The sequence below is a fragment of the Bison bison genome, unplaced genomic scaffold (assembly GCF_000754665.1).
Source record: "Bison bison bison isolate TAMUID 2011002044 unplaced genomic scaffold, Bison_UMD1.0 scf7180017864519, whole genome shotgun sequence".
Taxonomy (NCBI): Eukaryota; Metazoa; Chordata; class Mammalia; order Artiodactyla; family Bovidae; genus Bison; species Bison bison.
Genome location: NW_011495072.1, coordinates 280,187 through 295,636, shown reverse-complemented (window position 1 = coordinate 295,636; position 15,450 = coordinate 280,187). Strand labels below are relative to the sequence as shown.

Genomic DNA, 15,450 nt, shown 5'->3' with positions numbered 1-15,450 from the left:
TCTTTGCATTGATCACTGAGGAAGGCTTTCTTATCTCTCCTTGCTATTCTTTGGAACTCTGTATTCATATGCTTATATCTTTCCTTTTCTCCTTTGCTTTTTGCTCCTCTTCTTTTTACAGCTATTTGTAAGGCCTCCTCAGACAGCCATTTTGCTTTTTTGCATTTCTTTTTCTTGGGGATGGTCTTGCTCCCTGTCTCCTGTTAAATGTCATGAACCTCCATCCATAGTTCATCAGGCACTCTATCAGATCTAGTCCCTTAAATCTATTTCTCACTTTCACTGTATAATCGTTAGGGATTTGATTTAGGTCATACCTGAATGGTTTAGTGATTTTCCTTACTTTCTTCAATTTCAGTCTGAATTTGGCAATAAGTAATTCATGATCTGAGCCACAATCAGCTCCCAGTCTTGTTTTTGCTGGCTGTATAGAGCTTCTTCATCTTTGGCTGCAGAGAATATAATCAATTTGAGTTCGGTGTTGACCATCTGGTGATGTCCATGTGTAGAGTCTTCTCTTGTGTTGTTGGAAGAGGGTGTTTTCTATGACCAGTGTGTTCTCTTGACAACACTCTGTTAGCCTTTGCCTTGCTTCGTTTTGCACTCCAGGGCCAAATTTGCCTGTTATTCCAGGTGTTTCTTGACTTCCTACTTTTGCATTCCAGTCCCCTATAATGAAAAGGACATCTTTTTTGGATGTTATTTCTAGAAGGTCTTGTAGGTCTTCATAGAACCATTCAACTTCAGCTTCTTCAGCGTTACTGGTCGGGGTTATAGACTTGGATTACTGTGACACTGAATGGTTTGCCTTGGAAATGAACAGATCATTCTGTTGTTTTTGAGACTGCATCCAAGTACTGCATTTCGGACTCTTTTGTTGGCTATGATGGCTACTCCATTTCTTCTAAGGGATTCTTGCCCATAGTAGTAAATATAATGGTCATCTGAGTTAATTTCACCCATTCCAGTCCATTTTAATTCGCTGATTCCTAAAATGTCGATGTTCACTCTTGCCATCTCCTGTGTGACCACTTCCAGTTTGCCTTGATTCATGGACCTAACATTCCAGGTTCCTACGCAATATTGCTCTTTACAGTATTGGACCTTGCTTCTATCACCAGTCACACCCACAACTGGGTGTTGTTTTTGCTTTGGCTCCATCTCTTCATTCTTTCTGGAGTTATTTCTCCACTGATCTCTGGTAGCATATTGGGCACCTACTGACCTGGGGCAGAGAAGGAAATGGCAACCCACTCCAGTACTCTTGCCTGGAAAATTCCACGGATGTAGGAGCCTGGTGGGCTGCAGTCCGTGGGGTCACAAAGAGTCGGACACTACTGAGTGACTTCACTTTCTTTCTATAGTTCCTTTTGGAGAAGAAAATGGCAACCCACTCCAGTGTTCTTGCCTGGAGAATCCCATGGATGGAGAGGCCTGGTGGGCTGCAGTCTATGGGGTTGCAAAGAGTCGGACATGACTAAGGAACTAACACACACGCACAGCGACCTGGGGAGTTCATCTTTCAGTGTCCTATCTTTTTGCCTTTTCATACTGTTCATGGGGTTCTCAAGGCAAGAATACTGAAGTGGTTTGCCATTCCCTTCTCCAGTGGAACACATTTTGTCTATATGCTGCTGCTGCTGCTGCTAAGTTGTTTCAGTCGTGCCTGACTCTGTGTGACCCCATAGACGGCAGCCCACCAGGCTCTTCTGTCCATAGGATTCTCCAGGGAAGAATACTGGAGTGAGTTGCCATTTCCTTCTCCAATGCATGCATGCATGCATGCTAAGTCGCTTCAGTCGTGTCCAACTCTGTGTGACCCAACGGACAGCAGCCCACCAGGCCCCTCTGTCCACGGGATTCTCCGGGCAAGAATACTGGAGTGGGTTGCCACTTCCTTCTCCATCTATGGTATTGTATACAGAGAAAAAGGACAGGAAAAGTTCACAGGAAACCATTAACACACTAAAGGGTAACTGTGGTTGTTCACCTCTCGGGACCTGGAGGAGGGGCGGGTGTGCAAACAGGGGCCTTATCCACCTTCCCCACAATGTGCATGTGGTGGTTTCAAGCAAACACCAAGTCTGCAGTCCTACTGACGTGTGAGCAGGATGGCGTAAAACAAGGGGAGGGAGAGCCAGTGGGGAGATGAATAGGATGGAGACGTGGTTGGCGAAATCATGCTGGGCAAACCAAAAACTTCCTTGACCCTATGCGACTTTCTGGTCTGCAGGTGTGGGCCTACACTGCAAGGACCAAACATCACCTAACACAGGCACATGTATGCTACAGCTCTTACAAGGCACCCCTGAAACGAGAGGACACTGCTTCCCCATGTATGTCTGGGCCCAAGGCGGGAGACACAAGCAAGACAAACGGTTTGCTTGTGCAAAATTAATAAAGCTTAACAATAATGAAGCCTAATTATCTGAGAACTTATTCTCAGGCAAGACTTTAATACAATATGTATTTAAGAGAAATTAAGACTGCCTTAATTTGTATAAAGGTCTGTGAATGTTTCAGGAGAAGAAATAGAATGGTATGCTAGGAAATCTTCATTTTTAATTAAAATGACTAGTGTCACTATTTTTAAAGCAAATTCATCAACTGAATTTATATTATTTTAACTGACCACATGGCAGCAGCAAAGGCTGAAGACTGGCCAGGAGTCTTTGCAGCAGGCCCCCAGTAGTCAGTGGGAGGGCCAGGGCTGGTCTCAGGTGGCAGACCTCACTCAGGCCTCAGGCCTCATGTTCACAAGGGGCAAGGGTTTGGCCCTCTCTGAACTGTGGGCTCTGCTACTGTGTTAGGCTTCTGTTCAGTGGCTGTGATGGAACCACTCAACAGATTCAAAAGAATTACTACTACTATACCATCAAAAATCTCTCTGTTCTTTTTTGTATGAAAAGGTTTCATTGTTCTTATCTCACTTCTTCCCCCCACAGACTTTAGTTCACAGAAAATACAACTTTTTGTTGTTATTGAAACATAGTATCAAAAGACAGTCAACAAAATCAATATAGTAATTATTTAAGGAATGCTAAGAATGCTTTCAATAAAACTATTATTATCTCTGCCTCTAGCCTCACTCAACACTTCAGTTGCTAAAAAAAAAACAAGAAACAACAAAGAAACAAACAAAAACTTTATCATGATCTGTTTACACAGCGGTACAGATCAAAAAATAACGAAAGCTCATAAAACCAGCTTAGAGAACATCTCTCTGGTTTTTAAATATGTACTCCCTGACAGGCAACACCACCATTCAAATTCCAGCCTTGGCCTAGCCAAGAGGTTTGCCTGGAGCCTTTCCAAGAGTTCCTACTGGTATGGTTGGGATGCTGGAGTGGTAGAATTTTACAGTGTAAGAAATGAATACTTGGGCAATAACTCATATAAAACTTCTAGAGCAACTGTATCATATACTACTTGGCCTTTAACTTTCCCCCACCCCAAATTCAAATTCTTTGCACTAAAAATAAGATTTCAAGTATGACAAAACTGTTAACACTAGGGATATCTGGGTAAATAGTATTTGGAAGTTCTTTGTCCTATTCTTACAATTTTTCTCTAAGTTTTAAATTATTTCCAAATAAAAACTTAAAAAAAAAAAAGAAGCATTTTTCTGTATATGAGTCTGGGCAGCTGGCTCATATCTGCACCCAGGGTGGCTCAGATGGGCCCAGGCAAACCAGGCATTCCACAAATGTCTTCTAATCTCAACAGTCTTTGAGAAAGTAACATGATCCCAAAGTTTATTTGGATTTTCAACATTGACAAATTTTTTAAAAATGTTTTTTTGTATCTGAAGATTACAATAACAAAATGATTTTGATTAAAAGGAAAAAAACCAACACAGTATCACTACTTACTCTATGAATTATACCAGCTGAATGTAGATGTTTAATACCACAGAGCATCTGGTAAAGAAGGTAGGACATTCTTTCATGGTCCAGCTCCATGTGAATAACCTGACATAAGTTAGCATCCATTAATTCCATAACCAAATACCTGAGGAAATAAATGATCAGCCATGTACACATGAAAATTATCCAAATTCCTTCATGGTATCAAATCAGAATCTTTATAAAAAAGAAATAACTTCATACCTAGTCACTGTACTGGCTAAAGTAAAAAGATAATTTGCTTTCATTAGGTATCTTGATTTATAAGCTATCTTGAAAAGAAGCAATTTTTATATCATAGTAAATAGAATCTCAAACATGCAAAGTCTCCTATATTTAAAATTTTTTGCTACTGGGTCATTCTTACCAATACAGAAACCATGCCGTTACTGCTTGCATCTTAAGAAAACTTTTGACCTTACCTCCCCTACCAGCTACGATCCTGTATTTTTGGTCTTCCTGCAAGCAAAACTCCCCAAAGAGGTATCTACACTCATCATCTTCAATTTTTTTCTCCCATTTTTCCTTAATCTCACTTTAATTAGGCTTTTGCCCCCACCACTTCGCTGAAACTGTCCTCAAGGCTCCTGACACCTCCGTGTTGCTAAACCCAGTGGCTAGTCCTACAATCCTGGCTGACCATGACTTTCTCTTACCACTGGCTTCTTACTGTTGGAGTAAGAAGAACAGGCCAGCACCTGTTCCTGGCCTTCTTTTCTCTACTGTACTCATAGTCACGACGATCTTCTCTGGTTTCTGATCTCAAGGCTTTAAATACCATCTATAGACTGTCAACTCTCAAATTAATACATTCAACCCAGACATCCCACCTGAACTCCAGGCTCACTTATCTAAATGACTGCTTCACAGATCAGTTTGGGTGCCCAATAGACTCCCTGTCTGAAACCGAGCTCCTGATTCTACGCCACCCCCAAATCTGTTCTTCCTGTAGCTTTCCTCATCTCAGTTGAGAGAACTTTTATCCTTCTGGTGAGCACCTGAGCCAAAATTCCAAATGCTGTTCTCAGCAACTCCTTCTCTCAAACCACACAAAGCCTCTCTCAAAGCCTCTCTAAGAGCAAACACTGGGGTTCTATCTTCAAAACAGTGTTGACATCCAATCTCATGCCTTTACCATCACTATCACCCCTTTGGTCTAAATGTAGCCACAATAATCTCTCACCTGAACTACTGCAGTAGCCTCCTGACTGGTCTTCTGTGTTCCACCCCATACAGTGGATTCACAGTCCAGAAACCAAGTTATTGTTTTAAAATGTAAGTTAGATACACTCAGTCTTCTACTGAAAGTCTTACTTGTGAAGGGAAGTCCTTACAACGGCCGAGAGGCCCAGCAGTGTCGGCCCTGCCACTTCTTTGAGCCGATCTCTTCTACTTTCCTCTGCTTCCTTCGATCCAGCCAAACAGGCTCTTGCTCTTCAAGAGCACACACCAGGCACACTCCCATGTCTGCTCCTTTATGCTGCTTGTTCCTTCTATCTTTTAAAAATATAACTGTATTTATTTTAATTTTGGCTGTGCTGGATCTTCACTGATGCACAGGTTTTCCCCAGTTGCGGCAAGCAGCAGGCACTCTCTTGCTACAGCACGTGGGCTTTTCACTGCAATGGCTTCTCCTCTTGTGGAACACGGCTTCTATGACTTGTGGGCTTCAGTAGCTGCAGCACTTGGGCTCAGTAGCTGTGGCTCCCCAGTGTTAGAGAGCCGGCTCAGCAGTTGTGGCACACGGGCTTAGTTGCTCTGTGGCATGAGGGATCTTCCTGGATCAGGGACTGAACCCCTGCTTCCTGCACTGGCAGGTAGATTCTTTAGCACTGAGTCACCAGGGAAGCCCATTCCTTCTATCTTGATACTACCTTTCTCAAAATATCTGTAGGACTAACCCCCTCATTTCCTTCAAGGCTTCTTCAAATGTCACCAATTCCATGAGGTCCTTCCCTAACTATCCTACTTAAAACTGCAGCCTGACTCCTAAACCCCAGCACTTCTGATCCCTCACTCAGCTTCGTTTCTTCCACATTTGCCACATTCTAATGAATGACATAATTTCCCTATTTGTTATGTTGATTATCTTCCCTGGTTTTCCTTCAAGCTCTAGGAGGAAATATGATCATCCACAATTCTTAAATAATGAAAGGAATTTTTGCCTGTTTTGGTCACTAAGTATGTCAAGTTCAAGAGAGTGCTTAGCACACAGCTGGCAATCAAATTTTCCTTTTGGCTGTGCAACTGAAAGCATGGCATCCTAACCGCTGGACTGCCAGGGAATTTCTAGCAGTCAAATATTTGTTGAATGAATAAACCAATAAATTTAAGATAAAGTTGTGCATTATATCTAAATAATAAATTAATATTTCATTTCATTGTTAGTAAAACAATTCTATTTCAGATTTTGGAAAACATACAATATTTAGTCACTTACCCATTTCATATAACAACCATAAATCCCTAAACCCTACAATCCTGGATTTTAGGGGACTAGAGAAAAACACTTTATATTTCAGTAAAGCAAATCAGCAGCATTAATGGCACTGTCTTCTCCAAGGAATCCACTTTCAGTCATCCTTTATCTGTTGTAAAAATGATAACTGTCTAGGGATAAGCACGTGCATGCTAAGTTGCTTCAGTAGTGTCTGACTCTTTGCAACCCTGTGGACTGTAGCCTGCCTGGCTCCTCTGTCCGAGGGATTCTCCAAGCAAGAATACTGGACTGGGTTGCCATGCCCTTCTCCAGGGCGTCTTCCCCACTCAGGGATCGAACCAGGATCTCTTACGTCTCCTACATTGGTGGGCGGATTCTTTATGACTAGAGCCACCTGAGAAGTCCATAGGCACAAATATTATTATTTGTTTTCCTTACTATTTCTATTTCATAGTGAAAAGTGGCTAAGATATCATTTTAAAATGTATTATGTTGTCTGCATTTCCTAAGTTAAAAAAAGCAGTCATGTTCTCTTAAATTCTCAGTCTTTCACGCACAGTGTATTACTGAATAAAAATTATACTTACACATCTTGAAATTCTTCTAGAGTTTTTTGTGGTGTAAACACATTTAACAAACTAATTATCTGAAAAGAGAAAATTAAACCTCAGTATGTCAAACAAGTCTACTTGACTATAAAAATTAAGTTTAACATTAAAATGTATTAAAAACTAGGAAAAAAATCACAGCAGAGCTTTGAAATTTTATTATTGTTACTGCTTTTACCAGAATATTCTATCATACAGCATTTCAAAATTAAATGATTAGGATTCTCGCCTTGGAAATAAGATGCACTTTTAATCAAATCACTTTTATGTGTCCCTGGTAACTTATTATTACAGAATTTTGACACATAATGCTTTCCAGCTTTGAACATAAAAAAGTATCAATTATAAGTAGAAAAACACTAAATAAAGCAATATGTTAACTCTGAAAACTTAAATACAATGTGCAAATTTCAAGAAAGTTTTGAAATATGAGGGCTAAGCTTATATTTTGGTACAATAAAGATGAAATGCCTCACAGTATTATGTATTTACCTAAAGAGGGTTCAAAAACTGACCCCATCGCAGGCTTTGGTCCTGGTACTCCAATGTTAAACAATGAATTCTGCTACTTGAGCATTAAAAACACATCCTCAATCATTTCAAATGACTGAGGGAAAGTTGAATTATTTAGTATAAAAGACTGAAGATTGGAGTGGCTGGATAGCCAAGGGGCAAAAAGAAAACTGAATTCATACTTTAACCTTTATACCAAGATAAACTTAAAATGGAACAAAAACTTAAATCTAAGGCATGAAACCATGAAACATTAAAATATGGATAAACATTCATACAACTCTGGTGTAGAAAAGTCTGTTCTAAGAATGACAAGAAATCTACAAGACTTGATTACATTCAACGACAAAAATCTATGGCAAAAACAACCTGCTGCTGCTGCTGCTAAGTCACTTCAGTCGTGTCCGACTCTGTGTGATCCCAGAGACTGTGCGATCCCAGAGATGGCAGCCCACCAGGCTCCGCCGTCTCTGGGATTCTCCAGGTAAGAACACTGAAGTGGGTTGTCATTTCCTACTTCAGTGCATGGAAGTGAAAAGTGAAAGTCAAGTCGCTCAGTCGTGTCCGACTCTTCACAATCCCACGGACTGCAGCCTACTAGGCTCCTCCGTCCATGGGATTTTCCAAGCAAGAGTACTGGAGTGGGTTGCCATTGCCTTCTCTGAAAAACAACCCAAATTAGGTCAAATGGAAAAGATATGAGGATTGATAGCTTTAATATACAAAGATCTTCTCTAAATGCATAAGACAAGTGTGCTCAGTCACTCAGTCATGTCTGATTCTTTGCGACCCCATGGACTGTAGCCCACCAGGCTCCTCTGTCCATAGGATTTCCTAGGCAAGAATACTGTAATGGGTTGCCATTTCCTACTTGAGGGGATCTTCCCAACTCAGGGATTAAACTTGTGTCTCTTGCATCTCCTGCATTGGCAAGGGATATGTTTATAAATATTTTAATGTTTCATGATTTCATGACTTAGATTTAAGTTTTTGTTTCATTTTAAGTTTATCTTGGTGTAAAGATTGACGTGTGAATCCAGTTTTTTTTTCCCCCCTTGAGTCTCTTGCATCTCCTGCATTGAAAGAAACCAACAGTCCTAGAGAAAAATGGACAAAGGCCATGGAAAACAAACTCTCAAGAAATAAAAATAAAAGGCTGGTAGAGATATGGAAAGAAAATCAACCTCACAAATAAAAATAAGGTATCATTTGTCATCTATCAGTTTGGTAAGGTAAAACAAAAAAAATCAACAATATGTAGTTCTGGAGTATTCTGAAATAAAAGCCATACTCAGATACTCAATGAAAGTGTAAAACTGATAGTATTCCTTGAGGTCAATTTGTCAGTATATATTAAAATCAGAAATGTGCATACTTTTTGACCCAGAATCTTGGCCAAAGAATTCACCTGTATAAGGATGTTCACTGCAGCACTGCTTATAGTAGTAAAAAATTAGACACAATCTAAATATTTGTGTTTTTTTATGTTTTATTTTTTTAATTTTTTAAAATATAAATTTATTTTAATTGATAATAAGCAATTGATTAAATGAATTACTGTGCATTTGTACTATGTAGCTATTTAAAAATGGTTTATATCTATATTCATTAATGTACATGAGATCTAGCAACATTCCACCATATTTTTTTTAAGAAAATTTTTTTTACTTTTGTTTTTATGATATACCCAAATGAATACAGAGTTCCAGAGAATAGTAAGGAGAGATAAGAAGGCCTTCTTAAGTGAACAATGCAAAGAAATAGAGGAAAACAATAGAATGGGAAAGACTAGAGGTCTTTTTAAGAAAACTGGAGATATTGAGGGAACATTTCATGCAAGGATGGGCATGATAAAGGACAGAAATGGTGAGGATCTAACAGAAACAGAAGAGATGGCAAGAATACACAGAACCAGACACCGGACATCCTGGAGTATAAAGTCAAGTGGGCCTTAGGAAGCTACTACAACCAAAGCTAGTGGAAGTGATAGAATTCCAGCTGAGTTATTTCAAATCCTAAAAGATGATGCTGTTAAAGAGCTGCACTCATTATGGCAGCAAATATGGAAAACTTAGCAATGACCACAGGACTCTAAAAGGTCAGTTTTCATTCCAATCCCAAAAAAGGACAATGCCAAAGAATGTTCAAACTACTGTACAATTATGCTCATTTCACATGCTAGCAAGGTTATGTTCAAAATCCTTCAAGCTAGGCTTCAGCAGTACATGAACTGAGAACTTCCAGATGTACAAGCTGGGTTTCAAAGAGGAACCAGAGATCAAATTGCCATGATTGATGGATAATGGAGAAAGCAAAGGAGTTCCAGAAAAACATCTACTTCTTCATTGACTACGTGAAAGCCTTTGACTGTGTGGATCACAACAAACTGTGGAAAATTCTTAAAGAGAGAGGAATACCAGACCACCTTGCCTGTCTCCTGAGAAACCTGTATGCAGGTCAAGAAGCAACAGAACTGGACATGGAACAACAGACTGGTTCCAAATTGAGAAAGGAGTATAACAAGGATGTATATTGTCACCCTGCTTATTTAGCTTATATGCAGAGAACATCATGTGAAATGCTGAGCTGGATGAATCACAAGCTAGAATAAAGATTGCTGGGAGAAATATCAAGAACTTCAGATATGCCATGATATCACTCTAATAGCAGAAAGTAAAGAGGAACTAAAGAACCTTTTAATGAAGGTCAAAGAGGAGAGTGAAAAAGCTGGTATGCAACTCAACATTAAAAAAAAAACCCCTAAGATCATGGTATCTGGTCCCATCACTTCATGGCAAATAGATAGGGAAAAAATGGAATCAGTGACAGATTTTCTTTTCTTGGGCTCCAAAATCACCACAGACGGTGACTGCAGCCATGAAATTAAAAGATGCTTGCTACCTGGAAGGAAAGCTGTGACAAACCTAGACACAAAAACCTGCATATTAAAAAGCAGAGACATCACTTTGTTAGCAAAGGTCCATAAAGTCAAAGCTATGGTTTTTCCAGTAGTTATGTACAGATGTGAGAGTTCAACTATAAAGAAGGCTTATCATCAAAGAACTGATGCTTTCACATTGTTGTGCTGGAGAAGATTCCTGAGAGCCCCTTGGACTGCAAGGAGATGAGACAGTCAATCCTAACGGAGATCAACTCTGAATATTTCTTGGAAGTACTGATGCTGAAACTCCAATACTTTGGCCACCTGATGCAAAGAGCTGACTTATTGGAAAAGATCCTGATGCCGGGAAAGACTGAAGGCAAAAGGAGAAGCAGAGGAAGAGATGGACAGACAGCACCACTGACTCAATGGACATGAATCTGAGCAAACTTTGGGAGATAGTGGAGGACAGGGGAGCTTGGAGTGCTGCAGTCCATGAGGTCGCAAAGAGCTGGACATGACTTAGCAAATGAACAACAAATAAAACATGCATTGGAGAAACTAAAAACAAATTCAAATCACAGACTCAAAAGATTGAAATTATCTTAGTTTTTTGTCCCTACACCAGAAAAATCCAGCAGAAATGTCACAACAAAAGGAGCCATATGGAGCTGAGTGTAATCTTAAGATACTTATCCCCTCAACTTTGCAACAAAGAGAAGTCAGATGGAAGGGGGTCTCCAAAGCCCCTCCTAGGCTTACCATCTTATAATCTTCTAACATAGCAAGGCTATCAAAATCATGTTCCACATAATATTCAGGGATCAGCTAAAGAACATGAAACGTGACTGAGTACCTCATTTTCTAGAGATATACTTTTTTTCCTTACAATGTACAAGGCTTTGATTTCTGTGCCAAGTAGAACTACCTTGAATAAAGCATCATCTAATAACAATTATTTCCATAAATATGAATATGTAAAAGCTACTTATAGAACACTGTTTTCCTAAAAAGTATTTAACTATTTTTCAATTTGTCAGGTCAATACTCTTGCCATTTTATCACACTGAAATAGGGAAAACCAAATGGTAACAAGAACATTCCCATTCCTAATGAGTGACCTAAATTCCTATGGACCATGATGCCTTTTGTTGATTCAATATCCCCAATGTTGATTAACAATTTTATCAATAAAATATAAACATTTAAATAGTACTTTTATCACTAGCTTACTCTAGGTCTAAACTCATTGTATCTTCAAAGACCTGGAAGATTATCACATATTATTGACATTAAAGTATACAGTGGAAACACAGACATTACTTACATTTTTATGATTGACACATTTTAAGAGGACAAGTTCACGATATGCTCTCTTTGCATGAGTCTGATTCTGAAAAGGACGGCTTAGTTTCTTGACTGCAACATTTATCCCAAGAACTGTATCAAAAGCAGCACTATAATTAAGAAATATAATAAGCAACCCATTAGGATAATTCTGGAAAATACAGCAATGCAGAATGTACATTCAATATGTTATCTAACTGAGTAACAAATAAGGAAACATCTGCTTGCTTTCATTCGGGGTACTTATGCACATGAAGAGCAAAGTGAGCTGGCTAACAGTACAGGAGGAACTGACTCCTTTCAGTGGGACTGACCTGGCAGCTGCAGCTAGGATGGGATTCAGCAATTCTTTGCACACTGACATCTCATTATGTTAGTTGAGATTACTATCTTCAGAACCAGGTAATTTACTATAGAGCACATACGTTTGGTCAGGAAACAAAATCTTCAGTTTAAGTATGTCAATAAGTTGAAAAAACTCACTGGTATCACAAAATAAAACATAAGTATATTTTGGAATATCACAGTGGAGAAAATGGTTTGAGCTCCTGAGAAGAATGTAATATTATAAATCTAATTTTTGATTGATTGTGTTTTTTTCCTAGATGAAAGAATCTAAAAAGAAAGCAGAAGCCAAAATCTCAACTCAAGGTAAATCCCCAAGATACAAAATCCCTAACATAAGCAATTGCTATATATACAAAATTCTACTAGAAATACCTCTTCATATTATTAATACTATGGTAAGAAATAAAATCTTCTAGGGGGTCTGTTTCTAGCATATCAAGCTCCCAGCTGAAATTTACGATCCATTTTCCTAGAAAAAATACACAGGAAAAATTGAATACTTTGTGTACTAGTTTCAAGCTAGCACTAGCATCAGTTGCTGTTACTGTTACCTTCTGGCTCTTCATTGGCGGTTCAAAGCTGCTAAAGACCATCCGAGAACCTAAGCACCATTTAAAACACTGTTTCTATTTATTCTATTCAGTTTACCACACTGTTTACACTTATTCACTTCTGTGAATAATCTGTTTGCCAAGAAACTCAATTCAATTTTAACTTTTTAAAATGGAAAGCTGTCAAGTTACTTTGAAATTGTTTTTTCTTTAACTCAGTTCACATTATGTGTACAGGTATACAGATGTAAAATCACATGCCCATATGCAAATATAATATTCATATGAATTACAAAATGTTAAAATTAAATCTGTGAAACAAATCATTAATATATGTGTGTGATTTGTACACTTATACGTGTGTGTGTGTATACATAAAATTGCTGTTTTAGTTGCTGAGTTGTGTCCAACTCTTTGTGACCCCATGGACTGTAGCCCACCAGGCTCCCCTGCCCATGGGATTTCCCAGGCAAGAAAACTGGAGTGGGTTGCCATTTCCTTCTCTAGGGGATCTTCTTGACCCAGGGAGTGAACCCAAGTCTTCTGTATTGCAGGCAGATTCTTTACCAGTGAGCCACCTGGGAAGCACATATATATCTCAGTCTTAAGAATTTAAAAACAGACAAATCTTTTTTTGGACAAAGAATTTTTTGTCCAATGAGACAAATGAACTAATTCTGAATTACCTGAGCAGACACACGTTCCCCACTCCTAGCTTCAACTCCAGGAGGAGCTATCTTAAATTATTCCTGGCTTTACTTCTTGTAGTCACGTCTCAACTCCAAAAATATACTTTTATCACTCTTTCCTCATTTATCAACTTTAGAAATTATCTATTTACTCCCCATTATGAAAACTGAGGATTTAGTCACTTATCTGAAACCCCCAAGGACGCCTCATAGCTTTTTGTTCTCATGTTATTTTTAATTTTTTCCTTGGTCACCATTGTAACTTTAAATAACACGCCTAAGCTTGTTTCATCAACTTTTAAAGGAATTTCTTGCTGCCCAGTATGTAAAATGAGAATATTACACTTCATCTTCTTTTACTTCCAGCTCTCTTTCCCTCCAAATTTGTCTTAAATGGTCAAGTTTGATAACACATCTTTCAGTCTCTATAATTAGGTCTTCTGTGTTTCTTCTGTAGGATGTGTCTAAAAGTTGAAAATCAAGATATGAAGTGTATGTATGTATGCACACGTAAACATTACTACTTACAGAGTAAGGATTACATTTCATTTCCAGAGATCACATGATTTTCTGTCACTCAAAAGAACAAGACTGTTTCCAATATTAAGGTTAAATGGATTCTCTTCCTACATTCTACCAGTTCTCAAACCTCATGTTACTTTAAATTTATTTCCTTCTTAAATCATGACTTTTTCTAGCTTTTCTACTACAAGTTTCTAATCAACTTTTTTTTTTTTTCTTATTAAGAGAAGACAAATATATCTCACCAGAGCCTGTCACTAGTACTTCCTACCTTCTCAAATTATCTATTGTTTGGAACCTATTCCATTTGGAGGGGAAGACATTTTTCTTGAAGTTTCAACGCCTGATGTGCAGCTATCAGCCTGGGATTTCTTTTCACTGGCCTCCACTGTTACTTGTTATACATTCTTACAGTCTCTTTCTGGTTGGAATATATCCTAAGGGAATTTCTTCAGGAAAAAAGTGCATGGAAGATAAATTATCTTACTCTTCCTTTACCCTTGATTGATAGTTTATCTTCTAAGTTTTAAATCAATTTTCTCTCAGGATTGCCAAAATTGAGTGCTGTTGGTTATGCACAGAAGGCTTGTGCCTGTCTGGTATTCATTCTTTTGCTTCCCTTTTTGTTCCTTATCTCTATGATTTATCACAGAGACTCATGCTTTGTCAACACCCCCAAAATCCCCTAGTCACGTCTCCTACTAATCACTATTCCCACTGCCCTCCAAAGACGGTAACTACTTCTGCCTTTTATGAGAATCACTTCCTTGCTTTTACCTGCTAAACATGCATCTTTAAGACCCTGCATCATTTATTTTTGCCTGGTTTTTGAAACTGTGTCTGACTTCCTTCACTCAACATGGTGTTTGTGAGATACATCCATTCTTGTATGAAGCTATAGCTCATTCTGTGTCATTGCTCTAACATTCCTTCATTATGATTATATGACATAATTTTTATAGATATATTGGTTGTTTTCAGTTTACAAAGCAATTACAAAAAAGAAAGAATGGTCATAAACAATCTTGTACATGGTTCTGGGTACCCTATGCATGGATTTTTAATAAGTAGATAGCTAAGAGTGGGGCTGCATGTTTTATTTTAGTAGATAAAGCAACAGTTAGAACTGGACATGGAACAACAGACTGGTTCCAAATAGGAAAAGGAGGACGTCAAGGCTGTATATTGTCACCCTGCTTATTTAACTTATATGCAGAGTAAGCACAAGCTGCAATCAGATTGCAGGGAGAAATATCAATAACCTCAGATATGCAGATGACACCACCCTTACGGCAGAAGGTGAAGAACTAAAGAGCCTCTTGATGAAAGTCAAAGAGGAAAGTGAAAAAGTTGGCTTAAGGCTCAACATTCAGGAAACTAAGATCATGGCATCCGGTCCCATCACTTCATGACAAATAGATGGGGAAACAATGGAAACAGTGTCAGACTTTATTTTGGGGGGCCCCCAAATCACTGCAGATGGTGACTGCAGCCATGAAATTAAAAGACGCTTACTCCTTGGAAGGAAAGTTATGACCAAACTAGATAACAAATTTAAAAGCAGAGACATTACTTTGCTAACAAAGGTCCATCTAGTCAAGGCTATGGTTTTTCCTGTGGTCATGTATGGATGTGAGAGTTGGGCT

The 15,450-nt window shown here is 38.6% G+C and overlaps 1 protein-coding gene across 3 annotated transcripts in view; it reads right to left on the bottom strand.

Moving 5' to 3' along the window:
• MAPK9 (mitogen-activated protein kinase 9) overlaps positions 1-15,450 on the bottom strand; it is a 55,350-nt gene that overhangs the window by 28,549 nt on the left and 11,351 nt on the right. For all 3 annotated transcript variants that reach the window (XM_010830673.1, XM_010830672.1, XM_010830671.1), the window contains exons 3-5: positions 11,675-11,804; positions 6,933-6,991; positions 3,873-4,011 (exon numbers count right to left, since the gene is read on the bottom strand). In XM_010830673.1, coding sequence (XP_010828975.1) covers positions 3,873-4,011; positions 6,933-6,991; positions 11,675-11,804 — 328 coding nt within the window. The remainder of the gene's footprint in view (positions 1-3,872; positions 4,012-6,932; positions 6,992-11,674; positions 11,805-15,450) is intronic.